The sequence below is a fragment of the Thunnus thynnus genome, chromosome 17 (assembly GCF_963924715.1).
Source record: "Thunnus thynnus chromosome 17, fThuThy2.1, whole genome shotgun sequence".
NCBI lineage: Eukaryota > Metazoa > Chordata > Actinopteri > Scombriformes > Scombridae > Thunnus > Thunnus thynnus.
In genome coordinates, this window is record NC_089533.1 from 18,016,875 (window position 1) to 18,038,493 (window position 21,619).

General features: G+C 35.6%; 1 protein-coding gene and 1 gene segment (V, D, J or C); both read right to left on the bottom strand.

Annotated features, from left to right (window-relative positions):
- Positions 1-576: 576 nt before the first annotated feature.
- Positions 577-7,008, bottom strand: LOC137168217 (Ig heavy chain V region 914-like). The segment is given in 5 exon segments: positions 577-801; positions 4,208-4,220; positions 4,269-4,352; positions 5,235-5,351; positions 6,858-7,008. Coding segments are annotated over 5 exon segments (582 nt in total).
- Positions 7,009-8,230: 1,222 nt separating this feature from the next.
- Positions 8,231-15,676, bottom strand: LOC137168218 (uncharacterized). Its single transcript, XM_067570747.1, has 7 exons — positions 15,407-15,676; positions 15,098-15,313; positions 13,507-13,728; positions 12,732-12,761; positions 12,565-12,641; positions 11,297-11,369; positions 8,231-8,544 (listed from the first exon to the last, which is right to left on the bottom strand). Exons 1-7 carry the CDS (start codon positions 15,453-15,455, stop codon positions 8,231-8,233), a joined length of 981 nt encoding a protein of 326 aa, XP_067426848.1. The 5' UTR covers positions 15,456-15,676.
- Positions 15,677-21,619: the final 5,943 nt, after the last annotated feature.

Below are 21,619 nucleotides of genomic sequence, written 5' to 3' on the forward strand. Positions count from 1 at the left end.
GAGAGCGATAAAGTGAGTTAAAAACAGACTAAGACACAAACAATACAGATTTTGTTCAATGTTTCTTTTTCCTTTTCTTAGTCATTTTTTCATATTTGTTCATTTGTGATGAAGAGGGAGTAAAAATGTGTGATGTGGTTTTTAGTATTTTAGTTAAAATGTTTTATGTGTGATGTATTGAAGCAAACTCACGAATGTGACCTTTAATTCAGTTCATCATTCAGTTTAGATCAGCAAGAAAAGTGGACCTGAGTGTTTCAGTTTACTGAAAGAGAAAGTTGATAGTGACTGCCCTCTAGTGTTTGTTTTTGTTTTTTTTACAAGAACTGCAACATTATTTTTCACTCTTATATTGTGACCTACATTAGATTTCAAATATGATACAGATATTAATGTTCCTGAACAATGATTTTACCAACATAATTGCATAATTGTTATGTCCTTTGCTGTTTTGTGTTATGAGTTCATTAAAAAACAAAAACAACAACAAAAGATTCAATAAAACTATAGTTCTTTCTCAGAGTCTATCAGCCCAGAGATGATGAGTATTGTAGGATTTTGTACAGCTGCTCAACCAACTCCAGTCACTGTGAGTCTCGAGCACAATAATAAACAGCAGAATCTTCAGTCTTCAGACTGTTCATCTGCAGATACAGCTGCTCTCTGCTGTCGTCTCTGGAGATGGTGAACCGGCCTTGAACTGACTGGGAGTAGTATGTGCTACTACCACTATAGCTGATATAAGCAATCCACTCCAGTCCTTTTCCAGGAGCCTGTCTGATCCAGGCCATAGCATAGCTGCTGAATGACAATCCAGAGGTTGTGCAGGTCAGTTTGTGGGATTCTCCAGGCTTTTTAACTGCTGGTTCAGATTCTGTCAGAGTCTGACCATTAACACCTGTCAAGAGAAAAAAGGAAACAGTTATTTGTTGTAAGTTTTAAACTTTCTTATGATGTCTTCAACTCAAGATCAGTGAAGATCTTCACCTGCCCAGCAGATAGTTAAAAGCAGCAGTCCTGTCCTATAGTCCATCATGTTAAACTGTGTGTCCACTGTTCTCTGTCATCCTCTCTGCAGTCAGATAAGTAGAGGTGGAAGACATCAAGGTTTTGCATTGACTCCTCCTCACAGGGAGGAAACAACTGGACTGGACTTGGCCAGCATTTTGGTCGGCTGTTAAAATTACAGTATAAACTTTATTTGTGCTTCCAGCCAAATGCGTTATGATTCATGCATGATGTCTTTTGAAATCAGACTTTTGATCTGAAAATAAAAGTAATAATAAATAGAAGCACAAACACAATAGAAAAATCAACCAGGCACACACATAACAGACGAAATGTTGCAAGATTTTGTTGCCAACTCTGAATTAACAGATGCAGGGTTTCCTAAAACACACTGCAAACTGCTCACAACTGTATTATCATCCATACAAAAATTATTTTCATACTTCACTTACATGAGCAGATCATTGAATTAATGAAATAATAGGCACTAATGTTAAGTATATGCAGGGGTAAAAACAGCAATATGGGCCTTTAAATATTCTGATATTCATCCGTCTGTCTGGCAAGGAGCAAAAGGCCAAACATACTGAGAGCATTATATGGTCATCAGTATCACCATATAAATGGTTAATTCACTGAAAGGGTGTTACAGTAATGCTGCTGTGATTAGATTTTAAACTCTTGATTAAAACTCTTGAGGTTACTGTAGAGAAATTAACTTTTTGTCAGATGCAGAACTTTAGAAAGACCACATGTTACTGTAGTTGAATTTGTTTTATGGTTCATTTTGCATTTTTGAAAATGCAGAATCTACTGTGAGTCATTAATGGTGGTGAGATAGATTAAAGTACTGAGAAACTAATTACTGAACTTCTAAATGTTTTTTTTATTTCATAATCTCACAGTCCTAAATATGATGTTTACATTTAGCAGGTGATTTTTGTACTGTACATGTGTTGCTTGTTTGTGTCACTAGAAGACAGAAACACAGCTGCATCTGTCCTCTACTGGAAGTGTCTGTTGGATGTGTGGCTGCCTGAGAGGTTTTTGTTCAGGTCTGCTGATGGTTTGTGTTATTGTGGGTGTGTGGCACAGTAATACACAGCAGTGTCTTCAGGCTGCACATTCTGTCTGTTTAGAGTCACTGTGTTGCTGGAAGAGTCTAAGTTGACACTGAACTTGTTCTTTAGTGAATCTTTGACATCTGTGTCAGAACTCATCCACTATATCCAATATATTTTTGAGAAATTGAAACATTTTGTAAATTCAAATATAATTTTATACAATTTGATTTTATATAATTTTAAGGAGGATCATGTTGCTATTTATGTCCTTAAAATGTATATTTAATGTCATATTTTTTGTAACTGAAAATAAAACCACATTCACTGAAGTCAACATTGTAATAAATGGTGGTGGTAAATAGAGGAGGTGATATTTATATGACTCTCTTATTACTGTCGGTAATACAGTAATAAACTGCTATGTCTTCAGTCTTCAGACTGTTCATCTGCAGATAGAGCTTACTGCTGGAGTCATCTCTGGAGATGGTGAATCTACCCTGGACTGACTGGGAGTAATAGATAGAGGAACTAGCTGTGTGTATAAAAGTGATCATTTCCAGTCCTTTACCAGGAGCCTGTCTGACCCACACTGAGTTTCCAAAGTCAAACCCAGATGTTGTGCAGGTGAGTCTGTGGGATTCCTCAGGTTTTTTAACTGCTGGTTCAGACTCTGTTATGGTCTGACCTTCAACAGCAGTTAAAATAAACAGAACAACTACCAGGAGTGTCTGCTTTCTATAAGCCATGTTAACAGTGTGCTTAGTATTTCAAATCCCTTCATGTATAATGTTAACTGGACCCCTGAGAATTTGTTTACAGGAGCTCCTCCTACATCACTGCTTTGAAAGTCAAGTTTAAAGTTGAGAACACAACACAAAATAAAACAGCATTTATATAGTTTGACAACTATGAAATACTCATTTAAAACATTTAAGAAAGATTGGTTTTGCTAGAGTTACATATATTTATGAAGAGATTTATTTAATTTTATTTTGTTACTGCAAACACCAGAGATGTGAAAGCAAAATAATCTAAATAGTATCGATGCTTGAGTTTGCTGCAGCTGATTTATACAAACTTTTTATGGGTTTTAGTGTTTGCATATTGCAGATGTTTGAATCTACAGACATACAGAGAAACCTGGGGCCTCTAAAGGAAATTAAATACTAAGGAACTGAAACCTTGTATGACCACATGCAAAAAGAAGTATATATATATATATTTGCTGTAGTTAGGTAGAAAATGTCTGCTGGCTTATCGGTCAAATAATTTACATGAATGTGATCTTTGCTATCACATTGAAGACAAATAAACAAAACAGTGGAAAATGTGGACAGTTAAGTGTGTTTACAACTGAAAAACACTTTTGACATCCATTTATCCTCTTAGTTCACAGCCTTTGCTGTTCTCTGTGTATATTGTACTGTAGTTTTAATCCCACTCCAAACTAAGAAATGTTCATCAACTGCCTTCAGACTCTGACATCTCAGTTTAGATAGTTAGAAAAGTAATTTAACTACACAAATGCTGTTTACTGTTTAGCAGTGGTCTTCTCTGAGAAATGGTTTTACTGAGGCTCTTATATGGAATAAGCAATAAATGCTTATTTAGTATTATTATTTGTACATTCATATCACTGTTAGGAAATACACTTTTAATCCCCATTCAAAACCCCATTAATGGTTCTCAAAATGTGTTTGGTTAGTTGATATGCTTTAGTTTAATGTGTGTAAAATGTAATAAGTATTACTATTAAATTCATGTTCAGACATGAGACACATTAACATGCATGGTTTAATCAAATCAATTTAAACATGATTTATTTTGTTATGAAGTTTCTCATTACTCCTTGTGAGCGTAATTGGCAGCAGATAAGAAGATAATATAAATATTCTATTGTTTTAGTCACCAATATACTGCTACTTGAAAACTGCTTCATCTCTGGTCAAATGTTGTGTCTGTGGAGGTTTTTGTGCAGCTGCTTCACTGTCTGCAGTCACTGTAACTCTTCGAGCACAGAAGTAAACATCAGAATCTTCTGCTGTCAGACTCTTCACCTCCAGGTACTGAAACGGCTTTGAAAGGAGTTGACATAGATAGCAGAGTTTGAACCTGTGTCCATCCTCCCAATCCACTCCAGAGTTTTACCTGGTCTCTTTCTTATCTAGTTAATATAGTATCTTGTCAGGCTATAACCAGATATGACACATGACATCTTCACTGTCTCTCCAGGTCTTTTCACCTCAGAGGGAGACTGGTCCAGTTTGATCTCACTCTGAACTCATGTAAGCAAAGAAATGAAGATAATCATCCATCAAACTTGAAAATCACACGTTGAACATTTAAAAAAGAAGTAAAACAATTAGTTTTCTTATCATGAATAGTAACTACAAACAATAAACTCCAGGCAAGTGTAATTTTTCATTCTGTAATAAACACTGTGGTTCAGTGCTTTCTGATCAGAGTGTTTTAACAATGTATAAAACTCTTCCAGTTGTTCTGCTCCAAATTATATGACAGTTGCTATTACTGTATTTTTATAAGGAAGAGTTTGCATAGACTTCCCTCTACAGGTTTAAAAAGGAAATATTCAACACAGATACATTTTCATAAGTAGAGTATCTACAACAACAGAGGAAAATGTAAAATATCAAATCCCTGCTAGCTAATATCTGACCTGGTGGAGAAGGTGAACAAAACTTTTATGTTCAACATTGACAATCTTTTATTCATGATGTAGCAAATTACTATATTTCAGTTTAGCCAAATAAAAAAGGAAATCTGCACCCTATTTGTTTCTGCCTTCATAGATATAGAGGTTCTGTGAATTCCATAAATACAAATTGTTATCAACTAAGCAGAGAGCACTATCTTTATTAATGTTCATATTTAAAACATATTTGTGTGTGTTTCAGTCACATGAATCTCTGGGTATTTGTGCAGGTCTGTTGGTGGTTTGTATCACTGTGGGGCTGCGGACACAGTAATACACAGCTGTGTCCTCAGACTGCAGATTCAGTCCCTTTAATGTCACTGAACTATTAGAGGTGTGTGTGTGATAGAGGAACTTGTTCTTCAGAGCATTATTTTGCCAAAGGTCGTCTCCTCCACTCCGATGTATAATCCAATCCATTGGTTTTCCTTCACGCTGTCTGAGCCAACCTGGTGCATAGCTGCTATCAGTAAGAGAATAACCAGAGACCTGACAGGTGATGGTCAAAGACTGTCCAGGCTGCACAACCATTGAGTCTGGCTGGATGAGATCAATACTGTACACACCTGTGGAAAGAGAAATCAACATTATCTCCATCATTCATCTGACTATTCAGTGTTTCTAATGTGTTTATTAGTGTGAATCCACTGAAAGCTCCTCACAGGATCCAGCTGCCAGCAGCAGCATCAGAGCTGCAGAGAACATGGTTGATGTTGAAGCTGAACTGATGTGAGCTCTTCTGTCCTCTCACTGACACACACACACACACTTCACTTCCTTATGAATCACATGTATTTGCATATTGTTGAATAGTTGATTACATTTTATTTAAATAGGTTGTATTAAAGGTGAAAAGATCAGCATTTCTTCTAAAATTGAGACTGAAGTAGAAAATAAATGATTGAATCAAATAACTGAATTGTTTAATTGCATTGTCATAAAGAATATTAATATTGACTCTGATATGTCCATTCATGATTTAATTTTAAAAACTCAACAAAAGCTTATGAGGATACTTCATGTTAATGTAGTGGATATTTTTAAAGCTACTAAAGATTGATTATTTTTTGTTGTAATTTATTCATTTTTATATTTAATCACTGTGATACAGGAAGGAGAAAAATATTCTGTAATAATGATTCATTTTATACCAGTTTTTGAGGAATATTCTACAGTATCTTTTTATATCTATTTAATTATTGCAGTGAAGTTACAGTGGAAATAATCAAATTGTTTGTTCTAGTTGGTGATTTGAAGTTTTAAATGTTTTCAGGTTAAGATGTTTGAAGCCACAGACATGTAGCCCAGAGAAACTTGGAGCCTCTAAACAGATGCTCAGGAATTTAAATCTGTGTGACGATATGCATAAAAGTATTTGGTTTTCTTAAAAATAACATGTAAAACAATCTTTAGCGGGGTGTTTGCAAAGTAAGTTGACAATTTTGACAGTTTAACGTTGTTGCTGAAGTAGTTTGAAACTTCAAAAGAAGTTGAAGTTTGTTGAAGCTCCACAACCTTTGTTGTACTCAGTGAGTATTGTATAGATTTCACCTTAAAACCTGAGAAAACATGAGATGATCAAACTATTAACAAGTCAGTCTCAGGTTAAACATTTAGACATTATTGTTTGTAGTTCAGTGATCATCTTATCTTTAGAATGGTTTTCATTAAGGGTGTAAAACACATCAAATCTTTTTGCATGGATCGTAAACTTTGGTTGGCAGAAATCTTCATTTAAGCTATTTCATAATAATGAAGACAGTTCTGTTTATTAATATGATTTATACATCATAGTGATATACTCCTCTTTTTAGAAATATTTTCTATCTTAGAAAATGGATCATTGAGGCCGAACAAAATATCACGTGATTCTCAAAAAGATGAGCGAGAGAAGAGGATTTATATAATTTTCTTGAACTACTTCAACTAAGGACATTAATCACATTAAATAGTTCAGGTTTTTCAACCCAGTGAAGATGAGTACTGCAGGATTTTGACCAGCTGCTTAACCAGCTTCACTCACTGTGGCTCTCGAGCACAATAATAAACAGCAGAATTGTCAGTCTTCAGACTGTTCATCTGCAGATACAGCTGCTGTCTGCTGTTGTCTCTGGAGATGGTGAACCGGCCTTGAACTGACTGAGAGTAGTATGTGTCACTACCACTACCGATAAGTGCAACCCACTCCAGTCCTTTTCCAGGAGCCTGTCTGATCCAGTGCATGCTGTAGTCACTAAATGTGAATCCAGATGTTGTACAGGTCAGTTTGTGGGATTCTCCAGGCTTTTTAACTGCTGGTTCAGATTCTGTCAGAGTCGGACCATCAACACCTGTCAAGACAAAAAAGGAAACAGTTATTTGTTGTAACTTTTTTGTGTTACTTTTTGTGTTAAATCTTCAACTCAAGATCAGTGAAGTTCTTCACCTGCCCAGCAGAGAGTTAAAAGCAGCATTCCTGTCCTATAGTCCATCATGTTAAACTGTGTGTCCACTGTTCTCTGTCATCCTCTCTGCAGTCAGATAAGTAGAGGTGGAAGACAACAAGGTTTTGCATTGACTCCTCCTCACAGGGAGGAAACAACTGGATCTCACTTATTGAAACTAGAATAAGTTGTTTACTGACCAGGAAGCAAGACCCATCCATGTTTGTATAGGTTTAACATTCTGTCATGTTTCAAGTTGATTAACTTGTTTACCAACATTAACAAAACAATTATCAATGTACAATTAATATAATTTGATCATATTTGCATTATAAACAACCAACAGTGTGTAGCAGTGGTACACAACATAACTGGATACGATATTGTAATAGATTTTGGCTATTTCATGGCAGAAAGTGGGTAACTCCTTTCCTTCTCTACCATTGCTTTCTATGGACCTTACTGATGTTAAACCAAATCAGTACTTGGCTGCCCCCTAGAGTTTTAAAACAGGGATAGTAACTATCACTCTTATATGACACCCAAGAGAAGTTACTCACTTGTGAGAAGGGAGATGTTAGTGATTAAAGCTCTGTGCAAGTCACCTGTTTCCCTGCAGCTTCCATCCAATGTACTGAAGCACCAACATAACAATGAACACAAAAGCAGCAGGAGGATCCTTGTTGTCATTGTGTAAGGGACTAGTATTTCCTTTCTATGTGTGGGTCATTATAGCTCTGAACTTGCTTTATTAACTTTGAATATTTTGAGGAAAAAAAACTAAACATCATGCACTTTATCTTTGTTTATGTTCTTGTCTTAATTACACCTCTGCTATAGATTTCAGTATTCCACACAAATATCTTCATCATTCGTTTCTATGGTCTTCTTTTCATGAATCTGCATCTAATTAAGGTGTGAACTCTGAAACACATTCTGCACATGAATCATGTGACATAGTTGTGGTCTATTAATACAGATGAGTATTATATGATTTTGTACAGCTGCTCAACCAACTCCAGTCACTGTGGCTCTCGAGCACAATAATAAACAGCAGAATCTTCAGTCTTCAGACTGTTCATCTGCAGATACACCTGCTGTCTGCTGTTGTCTCTGGAGATGGTGAACCGGCCTTGAACTGACTGAGAGTAGTATTTGCTACCACCACCACTGTTGATATAAGCAATCCACTCCAATCCTTTTCCAGGAGCCTTTCTGACCCAGTTCATCTCATAGCTACTGAATGTGAATCCAGATGTTGTACAGGTCAATCTGTGGGATTCTCCAGGCTTTTTAACTGCTGGTTCAGATTCTGTCAGAGTCTGACCATCAACACCTGCCAAGACAAAAAAGGAAACAGTTATTTGCTGTAAGTTTTAAACTTTCTTATGATGTCTTCAACTCAAGATCAGTGAAGATCTTCACCTGCCCAGCAGATAGTTAAAAGCAGCAGTCCTGTCCTATAGTCCATCATGTTAAACTGTGTGTCCACTGTTCTCTGTCATCCTCTCTGCAGTCAGATAAGTAGAGGTGGAAGACATCAAGGTTTTGCATTGACTCCTCCTCACAGGGAGGAAACAACTAGACTGGACTTGGCCAGCATTTTGGTTGGCTGTTAAAATTACAATATAAACTGTATTTGTGCTTCCAGCCAAATGCGTTCATGCATGATGTCCTTTGAAATCAGACTTTTGATCTGAAAATAAAAGTAATAATAATGATTAGAAGCACATAGATAACAGAAAAAATGTTGCAAGATTTTGTTGCCAACTCTGAATTATCAGATGCAGGGTTTCCTAAAACACACAGCAAACTGTTCACAACTGTATTATCATCCAAACAAAAATTATTTTCATACTGGTTTTACTGAGGCTCTTATAAATAATCAATATTACAAAAAAAATATTCTGTAATATTGATTATTATAATAATGATTAATTTTATACTAGTTTTTAAGAAATATTCTACAGTATCTCTGTATATCTATTTAATTATTGCAGTGAAGTTACAGTGGAAATAATCAAATTGTTTGTTCTGGTTGGTGGTTTGAAGTTTTAAATGTTTTCAGTTTTTGCAGATGTTTGAAGCCACAGACATGTAGCCCAGAGAAACTTGGAGCCTCTAAACAGATGCTCAGGAATTTAAACCTGTGTGACGATATGCATAAAAGTATTTGGTTTTCTTAAAAATAAAATGTAAAACTGTCGGGTGGGGTGTGGAGTGTTTGCAAAGTAAGTTGACAATTTTGACAGTTTAACGTTGTTGCTGAAGTAGTTTGAAACTTCACAAGAAGTTGAAGTTTGTTGAAGCTCCACAACCTTTGTTGTACTCAGTGAGTATTGTATAGATTTCATCTTAAAACCTGAGAAAACATGAGATGATCAGACTATTAACAAGTCAGTCTCAGGTTAAACATTTAGACATTATTGTTTGTAGTTCAGTGATCATCTTATCTTTAGAATGGTTTTCATTAAGGGTGTAAAACACATCAAATGAATGAATCCAGTGCAGCCATGCTAGAGGAAGTCCTTCCACTTTACAGGACAGAGTGATTGACTCTGCAGGTCTGTTGACCACTGGCTCTGAGGAGGTGAGGGACTGACCCTGAGCAGCTGAAATGACACAGAGTTTAATTGACAGGAAGCCAGCAGTCATCCAAAGCTCCCTTTCTCTTCTTCTGCTGGATACTGACTTCATTCACCTGAAATAAGGGAGAAGCTTTGTACAACTGTCATGATGAGAACTCAGCTGAGTCTGCAACTGCAAAGGCTGATGTGAAGGATATATTGTGCAGGCATGATTTTGGAGACACAGTGTTAAAAGGTAAGAGACATCAAGAGTAAAGTTCAGTGAGCAGAAGAGTCGTGTTGTACTGAGAGAGAGAAAGTGCGTTAAAAACAGACTAAGACACCAACAATATAGATGTTGTTCAATCGTTCTTTTTCCTTTTCTTAGTCATTTTTTCATAATTGTTAATTTGTGAGAAAGTGGGAGTAAAAATGTGTGATGTGTTTATTAGTATAACATGAATTTGGATGTTTAGATGACACACATACAGTACAAACTGTACTGTCAGACCAAACATATAAAAATGATCAGTCACCTTAGTGAGGTGGATTATTGCTGAGAGAGAAATGATGCTTGAGAAGAAGATTAGTTTTTCCTCCAAGAGCCAAGAAATTTTCTTTTCTTTATTGCAGTATGACGAGTTCATCCAGCTTTCATCACTATGTCTCACAAGCACAAAGTTAAACAGATGAAGCTGCAGTCACTGCTGACACAACAGTTAAAATGTTTTATTTGTGATGTGTTGAAGCAAGCTCACGAATGTGAAAACCTTTAACTCAGTTCATCATTTAGTTTAGATCAGCAAGAAAAGTGGACCTGAGTGTCTCAGTTTACTGACAGAGAAAGTTGATAGTGACTGCCCCAACTGTTTTACAAGAACTGCAGCATTATTTTTCACTCTCATATTGTGACCTACATTAGATTTCAACTATGATACAGATATTAATGTACCTGAACAATGATTTTACCAACATAATTGTTCTGTCCTCTGCTGTTTTGTGTTATGAGTTCATTAAAAAACAAAAACAACGACAAAAGATTAAATAAAAATATAGTTCTTTCTCAGAGTCTATCAGCCCAAAGATGATGAGTATTGTAGGATTTTGTACAGCTGCTCAACCAACTCAGTCACTGTGAGTGTCGAGCACAATAATAAACAGCAGAATCTTCAGTCTTCAGACTGTTCATCTGCAGATACAGCTGCTCTCTGCTGTTGTCTCTGGAGATGGTGAACCGGCCTTGAACTGACTGAGAGTAGTATGTGCTACCACTGCTACTGATAGATGCAACCCACTCCAGTCCTTTTCCAGGAGCCTGTCTGATCCAGGCCATAGCATAGCTGCTGAATGACAATCCAGATGTTGTACAGGTCAGTTTGTGGGATTCTCCAGGCTTTTTAACTGTTGGTTCAGATTCTGTCAGAATCTGACCATCAACACCTGTCAAGACAAAAAGAAAACTGTTATATGTTTTTAACTTTTTGAAGATGACTTCAGCTTAAGATCAGTGAAGATCTTCACCTGCCCAGCAGATAGTGAAAAGCAACAGTCCTGTCCTATAGTCCATCATGTTAAACTGTGTGTCCACTGTTCTCTGTCATCCTCTCTGCAGTCAGATAAGTAGAGGTGGAAGACATCAAGGTTTTGCATTGACTCCTCCTCACAGGGAGGAAACAACTAGACTGGACTTGGCCAGCATTTTGGTTGGCTGTTTAAATTACAGTATAAACTGTATTTGTGCTTCCAGCCAAATGCGTTATGATTCATGCATGATGTCTTTTGAAATCAGACTTTTGATCTGAAAATAAAAGTAATAATAATTAGAAGCACATACATAACAGATGAAATGTTGCAAGATTTTGTTGCCAACTCTGAATTAACAGATGCAGGGTTTCCTAAAACACACTGCAAACTGTTCACAACTGTATTATCATCCAAACAAAAAAATGCTCATATTTTACTTACATGAGCAGATAATTGAATTAATTAAATAATAGGCACTAATGTAAAGTATGTGAGGGGTAAAAACAACAATATAGGCCTTTAAATATTCTGATATTCATCCATCTGTCTGGCAAGGAGCAAAAGGCCAAACATACTGAGAGCATTATATGGTCATCAGTATCACCATATAAATGGTTAATTCACTGAAAGGGTGTTACAGTAATGCTGCTGTGATTAGATTTTAAACTCTTGATTAAAACTCTTGAGGTTACTGTAGAGAAACTAACTTTTTGTCAGATGCAGGCCTTTAGAAAGACCACATGTTACTGTAGTTGAATTTGTTTTATGGTTCATTTTGCATTTTTGAAAATGCAGAGCCCTTAATGGTGGGAGAAAGATTAAAGTACTGAGTAACTAATTACTGAACTTCTAAATGTATTTTTTATTTCATAATCTCACAGTCCTAAATATGATGTTTACATTTAGCAGGTGATTTTTGTACTGTACATGTGTTGCTTGTTTATGTCTCGAGAAGACAGAAACACAGCTGCATCTGTCCTCTACTGTAAGTGTCTGTTAGATGTGTGGCTGCCTGAGAGGTTTTTGTTCAGGTCTGCTGATGGTTTGTGTTATTGTGGTTGTCTGGCACAGTAATACACAGCAGTGTCTTCAGGCTGTAGATTCTGTCCATTTAGAGTCACTGTTTTGCTGGAAGAGTCTAAGTTGACACTGAACTTGTTCTTTAGTGAATCTTTGACAGTTGTGTCAGAACTCATCCACTCCAGTTGTTTCCCTGCAGGCTGTCTGATCCAGTGTGTGTAATAGCTGCTAAAAGAATAAGAGACCTGACAAGTGATGGTCAGACCTTGACCTGGCTGCACAGTCACTGAGGCTGGCTGTGTCAATTGTTCACACTTCACACCTGTTAAAAGAAGAAAATGTTTTGTTACAATTCATCAAGTTACACTGCAAAAGAAGAACTACTGACTATGACAAATCCAGAGAGACTCACAGGATCCAGCTGCCAACAGCAGCAGCAGAGCTACAGAGAACATGGTTTATGGTGAAGCTGAGGAGATGTGAGCTTCTGATCCTCTTTCACCTCCACTGAAAGTCTCATGAGAAATCTTTATAACTGCGTAACAAGGAAGATCACTGAGTTTGCATGGAATCAAATATAGAGCATAAAAATGTGTGACAAACTGGAGCTAAATAGAGGAAGTTGTTATTAATATTATTTTCTTCACACTGTCTTGAAATAATAATTTCAGTGTCCTTTTTAATTATCATTTCACAGAGGTAGAATCAAGGCCTTGATTCCGATATCTAAATATTCATCACCAACTCACTTATATCGAAACAGTTTATTAATGATAGCAGTTTTATCACTCATTTAATCAACTCAAGTCCCTGTATTTAATGAAACATGTCAAGTGTTTCAAATAATGCATTTCTACTTTTGTACAAAAAAATATTTTATCGATACCCAAATGTATTTTTGAGAAATTGAAACATTTTGTAAATTCAAATATAATTTAATACAATTTTATTTTAATATAATTTTTAAGGAGGATTATGTTGCTATCTATGTCCTTAAAATGTATGTTTAATGTCATATTTTTTATAATTGAAAATAAAACCATATTCACTGAAGTCAGCATTGTTATAAATGGTGGTGATAAACAGAGGAGGTGATATTTATATGACTCTCTTATTACTGTCGGTAATACAGTAATAAACTGCTGTGTCTTCAGTCTTCAGACTGTTCATCTGCAGATAGAGCTTACTGCTGGAGTCATCTCTGGAGATGGTGAATCTACCCTGGACTGACTGGCAGTAATAGATAGAGGAACTAGCTGTGTGTATAAAAGTGATCCTCTCTGGTCCTTTACCAGGAGCCTGTCTGACCCACACTGAGTTTCCAAAGTCAAACCCAGATGTGGTGCGGGTGAGTCTGTGGGATTCTTCAGGTTGTTTAACTGCTGGTTCAGACTCTGTTATGGTCTGACCTTCAACAGCAGTTAAAACAAACAGAACAACTACCAAGAGTGTCAGCTTTCTGTAAGCCATGTTAACAGTGGGCTTAGTATTTCAAATCCCTTCATGTATAATGTTAACTGGACCCCTGAGAATTTGTTTACAGGAGCTCCTCCTACATCACTGCTTTGAAAGTCAAGATTAAAGTTGAGAGCACAACACAAAATAAAACAGCATTTATATAGTTTGACAACTATGAAATACTCATTTAAAACATTTAAGAAAGATTTGTTTTGCTAAAGTTACATATATTTATGAAGAGATTTATTTAATTTTATTTTGTTACTGCAAACACCAGAGATGTGAAAGCAAAATAATCTAAATAGTATCGATACTTGAGTTTGCTGAGTTGATTTATACAAACTTTTTATGGGTTTTAGTGTTTGCATATTGCAGATGTTTATTCTAAAGGAAATTAAATAAGGAACTGAAACCTTGTATAACCACATGCAAAAAGAAATATATATATATATGTATATATATATATATATATATATATATATATATATATATATTTGCTGTAGTTAGGTAGAAAATGTCTGCTGGCTTATCGGTCAAATAATTTACATGAATGTGATCTTTGCTATCACATTTAAGACAAGTAAACAAAACAGAGGAAAATGTGGACAGTTAAGTGTGTTTACAACTGAAAAACACTTTTGACATCCATTTATCCTCTTAGTTCACAGCCTTTGCAGTTCTCTGTGTATATTGTACTGTAGTTTTAATCCCACTCCAAACTAAGAAATGTTCATCAACTGCCTTCAGACTCTTAAATCTCAGTTTAGATAGTTAGAAAAGTAATTTAACTACACAAATGTTGTTTACTGTTTAGCAGTGGTCTTCTCTGAGAAATGGTTTTACTGAGGCTCTTATGGAATAAACAATACATGCTTATTTAGTATTATTATTTGTACATTCAAATCGCTGTTAGGAAATACACTTTTAATCCCCATTCAAAACGCCATTAATGGTTCTCAAAATGTGTTTGGTTAGTTGACATGTTTAAGTTTAATGTGTGTAAGATGTCCATAAGTATTTCTAAGTATTATTATTAAATTAATGTTCAGACATGAGACACTTTAAACATGATTTATTTTGTTATGAAGTTTCTCATTACTCCCTGTGAGCGTAATTGGCAGCAGATAAGAAGATAATATAAATATTCTATTGTTTTAGTCACCAACATACTGCTACTTGAAAACTGCTTCATCTCTGGTCAAATGTTGTGTATGTGGAGGTTTTTGTGCAGCTGCTTCAATGTCTGCAGTCACTGTGACTCTTCAAACACAGAAGTAAACAGCAGAATCTTCTGCTGTCAGACTCTTCACCTCCAGGTACTGAAACGGCTTTGAAAGGAGCTGGCATAGCTAGCAGAGTTTGAACCTGTGTTCATCCTCCCAATCCACTCCAGAGCTTTGCCTGGTCTCTGTCTTATCCAGTGAATATAGTATCTTGTCAGGCTATAACCAGATATGATACATGACATCTTCACTGTCTCTCCAGGTCTTTTCACCTCAGAGGGAGACTGGTCCAGTTTGATCTCACTCTGAACTCCTGTGAGCAAAAAAATTGAAGATCATCATTCATCAAACTTGAAAATCACAGGTTTGAAATTTAGAAAAGAAGCAAAGGAATTGGTTTTCTTACCATGAATAGTAACTACAAACAATAAAATCCAGACAATTGTGTTTTTCATTCTGTAATAAACACTGTGGTTCAGTGCTTTCTGATCAGAGTGTTTTAACAATGTATAAAACTCTTCCAGTTGTTCTGCTCCAAATTATATGACAGTTGCTATTGCTGTATTTTTATAAGGAAGAGTTTGCATAGACCTCCCTCTACAGGTTTAAAAAGGAAATATTCAACACAGATACATTTTCATAAGTAGAGTATCTACAACAACAGAGGAAAATGTAAAATATCAAATCCCTGCTAGCTAATATCTGACCTGGTGGAGAAGGTGCACAAAACTTTTATGTTCAACATTGACAATCTTTTATTCATGATGTAGCAAATTACTATATTTCAGTTTAGCCAAATAAAAAAGGAAATCTGCACCCTATTTGTTTCTGCCTTCAAAGATATAGAGGTTCTGTGAATTCCACAAATACAAATTGTTATCAACTAAGAAGAGAGCACTATCTTTGGTTGATGTTGAAGCTGAACTGATGTGAGCTCTTCTGTCCTCTCACTGACACACACACACACTTCACTTCCTTATGAATAACATTTATTTGCATATTGTTCAATGATTTATTACATTTTATTTAAATAGGTTCTGTTGAGATGAAAAGATCAGCATTTCTTCTCAAATCCAGACTGAAGTAGAAAGAAATAATTGAATCAAATAAAGTTATTGTTGAATTACATTGTTATAAAGAACATTTATATAGACCTGAGTTAATTTATCATTTTATTTTTTAAAAATCATATAAAGATTTTGACAATACTTCAAATTAATGTGAATTTTTTCTGATAGAGTTTTTTTACAACCAAGATTTTACTATTTTAGTTGTAATTTTTGTTGTATTTTATTTCATATTTTCTAAATCTTTGTGAGAAAGGAAAAGAAGAAGAAAGAGAAAGAAAGATTAAAAAATATATATATTTTAAATATATTTTAAAGTAAAGAAAAATAAGTGTCAACAATCGACAAATATTTTACTGAGTGTCTGTATGTACAGTATATATCTATTTAATTACTGCAGTGAAGTGACAGGGGAAATACTTAAATAGCATGAAGACTTGAGTTTGTTCTGGTTAGATGGAGGTTTGGAGCTTTGAATACAAAAGTTTGAATTTTTTCAGTTTTTGCAGATGTTTGAAGTCACAGACATGTAGCCCAAACAAACTTGGAGACTCTGAACAGAGGTTCAGGAACTGAAACCTGTGTGATGATCTGCATAAAACTATTTGTTTTCCTTAAAAGTTAATTAAAAAAGATAATTATATTAATTTAAAACAATCTTTAGTGGGGTGTCTGTGAGATAAACTGACAATGTTGACAGTTTAATGTTGTTGCTGAAGTAGTTTGATATTCATTGATACCATACAAAACATCTTGTTTTATATTCAGTGAGTATTGAAGCTTTGATTTCATATTAATTCTGCAAACTGAGAAAAGGTGAAATAATCAGACTGTTAACAATTAACTCTCAGGTTAAACATTTAGACAAAACATTTAACTGCACAACTAATGTTTTAATTCAGTGGTCATCTTATCTTTTAAGCTAAGGGTGTAAAACACACTTAAAATATAAAAATATAAAAATATAAAAATATAAAAATAAAAAAATAAAAAAATAAAATAAAATAAAATAAAACTCTGTCTCTCACCCTGGTTCATGTTAATCACTTGTCCTGCACTCAATTTGTGTTATTCACACTCTGCACTAAATAAAGGGGAAAAAAAACAAAACAAAAACAAAACAAAAAACTTTTCTGTCTTGTTCAAATACTGAGTCCAGAAACTGTAACTGATCGTAATCTCTTGAGTGTCAGACATCTTAATTTAAGCTCTTTGGTAATAAGGAAGACAGTTCTGTCTATTAATATGATTTACATATCCAAGCGATATACTACCTTTAGAAATATTTTTTTCTCTTGTAAAATGTATCTTTAAGGCCCAAAAAATATCACATTGTTCTCCAAAGATGAATAGGAGTAGAGGACTTACAAAATTTTCTTGAACTACTTAAACTGAAGACATTAATCATATGAGATAGTTGTTGTGATCTATCATCCTAGTAAGGAGAACTATTGTAGGATTTTGTACAGCTGCTCAACCAACTCCAGTCACTGTGTGTCTCGAGCACAATAATAAACAGCAGAATCTTCAGTCTTCAGACTGTTCATCTGCAGATACAGCTGCTGTCTGCTGTTGTCTCTGGAGATGGTGAACCGGCCTTGAACTGACTGAGAGTAGTATTTGCTACTACCACCACCATCAGCAGCAATCCACTCCAGTCCTTTTCCAGGAGCCTGTCTGACCCAATGCATCCAGTAGCTGCTGAATGTGAATCCAGATGTTGTGCAGGTCAGTTTGTGGGATTCTCCAGGCTTTTTAACTGCTGGTCCAGATTCTGTCAGAGTCTGACCTTCAACACCTGCCAAGACAGAAAAAAGAGCCTAACATGCATCAAGTTGTTAATACAAATGTAAATATGTCAAATAAAGATATGTGAAGATCTTCACCTGCCCAGCAGATAGTTAAAAGCAGCAGTCCTGTCCTATAGTCCATCATGTTAAACTGTGTGTCCACTGTTCTCTGTCATCCTCTCCGCTGTCAGATAAGTAGAGGTGGAAGACTTCTAAAGTTTTGCATTGACTCCTCCTCACAGGGAGGAAACAACTGGATTGCAATTTACTCTCAGTTTTTGAAACGCGGGAATTACTGATCTTATTTGTGTAACATCAATATTTCCCTTAATAAAGCATATTATAATGTGTGAGATGTGCAATCCAACACATATACTATTCCAAGCTCATCAGTGGATTCACAGAGGCTGTTTAACTATTAAACTCCAAGCAAACTTCTACCAATTCACATTTGTTGCATTTCATATTAACAGAAAAGAAAATGTTAACAGATAATTATTAAGGAATATCCTACTACAATTACTGTCAGTAGCAGAAACATCAGAGGACTGCACAATACATATTAAAATGTGATTATATACAGGAACATTTCAGTGTACATACAGTACATGAAAGGCAAAGGGCAGTGAAGGCAGCTGTGACTGAGCAAAGATGGCAATGAGTGATATTAACTGATATAAATGATAATTAAAGGAATGAACATGGAAGGAGTATCAGATACCACTGAAGTCACTGTGATCATGACCAATTATGAAATCAATCTGTTGTGAGTTGCTTTTTTATGTTGCTTTTGTCGCACTACTTCATGCAACACTGTTTTTGTAATATTTTGGTTTGAGGAAATTCCTTATTGAAACTGAGGGTTTAGGGATGAATGTTGTATGCTGTACAGACTGAAAAGGACTTTGAGGAAATTATAGAATTTGTCATTTTGTTTGGCTATATAAATAATTTTTTTTTTTTTTTCTGCTGTGTGTTTGTTTTTCTCAGTTGTTGGTCAGCTACAAGTAGAAAAATGAGTATTAGTATTAGTGTTATTTTGAGATATTGACATATTTAAAGACATTTAAAGATCTGCTCCAATCAGATGACTAAATGTTTCAGGATAAAGTGTCTCAACACAATGACAAATTATTTTGTATTGATGAAATGTGTTTCATTGTTAACTGTTGGCCATCATTCAAAAGGAAATTTGTTTCAAAGCCCTGACATGCTTCAGTGCTTCTTATACAGTGTTTAGTGTTTTTCAGTTTTTGTACAGCTTTGTAGGCCCCTGTGTCACTGTGGCTCTCGTGCGCAGTAATAAACAGCAGAATCTTCTGGTTTCAGACTCTTCACCTCCAAGTACACAACATTTCTGGAAGTATCTTTAGTGATGGAAAATTTGCCTTAGAGACTTTAGGCAAATTTTGTGCCAGTTCCGCTATCAATGCGTCCGATCCATTCCAGTCCTTTCCCTGATTTCTGACGAATCCAGTGCAGCCAAGCTAGAGAAAGTCCTTCCACTTTACAGGACAGAGTGATTGACTCTCCAGGTCTGTTGACCACTGGCTCTGAGGAGGTGAGGGATTGACCCTGAGCAGCTGAAACAGACACAGAGTTTAGATGACAGGAAGCCAGCAGTCATCCGAAGCTCCCTTTCTCTTCTTCTGCTGGATACTGACTTCACTCACCTGAAATGAGAGCCAAGAGGAAGAAGCTTTGTACAACTGTCATGATGGGACCTTGGCTGAGTCTGCAACTGCAAAGGCTGATGTGAAGGATATATTGTGCAGGCAGAATGGGTGGAGATTGGGTGACAGTGACTGAATTTGCATTTTTACCAGTCTGAGGTTTGGAGACACAGTGCTAAAAGGTAAGAGACACAAAGACTAAAATTCAGTGAGGAGAAGAGCAGTGTTGGACACAACAGAAGAATCAGTCAGGCACAAACATTTCTAGGTCAGTTCATCATTCATTTCAGATCAGTGAGAAAAGTGGACCAGTGACAGATGAGAGAGAAACTTGATAGTGACTGCCCCCCTGTGGTATTTTCAAGAAGTGCAATGTTATTTTTCACTCTCATGATTTTAGATTCCCAAAACTTCAAGCTACAAGCAAATGGACGGTAGGCAACAGAAGAATCAATCAGGCACAAACATTTCAGTAACGATTTGCAACATTTTACAGCCAACTCTGAATGAATGGATGTCAGAGAGTTTTCCAAAACAAACTAGAAATTGTTTGCTCAAAGCTGCATTATTATAACACAAAAAACCTTTGCACAAAAATAATCAACATGACATTCTGATAAATATTAAATAATAGTAATAATATAAAATCAATAGTCCTTGTTGAAGCATACAAGGTGATTTTTAAACTGTACTTACATGAGTTATCAACTGAAAATACTATCAACACTAAAGTCTGGATGAAATTTCACAATTGTGGAAAGAGAAATCAACATTACTTCCATCATTCATCTGACTATTCAGTGTTTCTAATGTGTTTATTAGTGTGAATCCACTGAAAGCTCCTCACAGGATCCAGCTGCCAGCAGCAACATCAGAGCTGGAGAGAACATGGTTGATGTTGAAGCTGAACTGATGTGAGCTCTTCTGTCCTCTCACTGACACATACTTCCTTATGAGTAACATTTATGTGCATATTGTTGAATAAACTATTATCTATTTCTTGTTACTTCTATTTATCACTTTGAGGTGAAAAGTTCAGTCTTTTTTCTTTCTCAAGTTTTCAGACTGCATATGTACTTAAACATGATATATGGTTAATTTAGTGAACTTGTAATGGTGCAATGATTTTGTTTGACATGACATTTAAAATAATTGACCCTCTATCAATGTATTAATGTAGACAAATTAAGTTTATTCTAATACTGAGTGTTTCAAGGATAAGATACAATAATTTAATTTGTGTAATAATGGACGAAAACATTAACAAAATGTTTTGAAAATATGTCTTTGGTGACTCTACTGTGAATGAACTGTGAATTAAAAATAGTCTGACAGGATATTTATATCTACTTTTAATTTTAAAATACTGTATTTGTTTCTTTACTTGTATACTTAAATTCATCATTTGCCAACAGAAAGTGAAGCGACAACAAAATCATGTAACATTATGAGTTTTCTACAGCTGTGTGGAGGTTTGGAGTTTCACATAAAATACTTTTATTGGTTTCAATGTTGCATTGTTCAAGCATTGTAAGATTACTTGACAAACTCAAAAGAAGTGTCAAGAGACTCTACTTAAATAACCTGGATCAGTCGTATAGCAGCTGGTGAATAATCAGAAATGTTTAATCAGATATACTGATATATTTAAAGTGATCTGCCCCCATTAGAAGACTAAATGTTTCATATTTTATTGTCGGCCATCGTTCAATGGGAATTTTATTTTAAAGCCCTGACATGCTTCAGTACTTCTTTCAGTTTTTGTACAGCTTTGTAGTTTCCTGTGTCACTGTGGCTCTCGTGTGCAGTAACAAAGAGCAAAGTCTCCTGGTTTCAGACTCTTCACCTCTAAGTACAAAACATTTCTGGAAGTATCCTTAGTGATGGAAAACTGGCCTCAGAGACTTTGGGCAAATATTGTGCCAGTTCCGCTATCAATGCGTCCGATCCATTCCAGTCCTTTCCCTGATTTCTGACGAGTCCAGTGCAGCCAAGCTAGAGGAAGTCCTTCCACTTTACAGGACAGTGTGATTGACTCTCCAGGTCTGTTGACCACTGGCTCTGAGGAGGTGAGGGACTGACCCTGAGC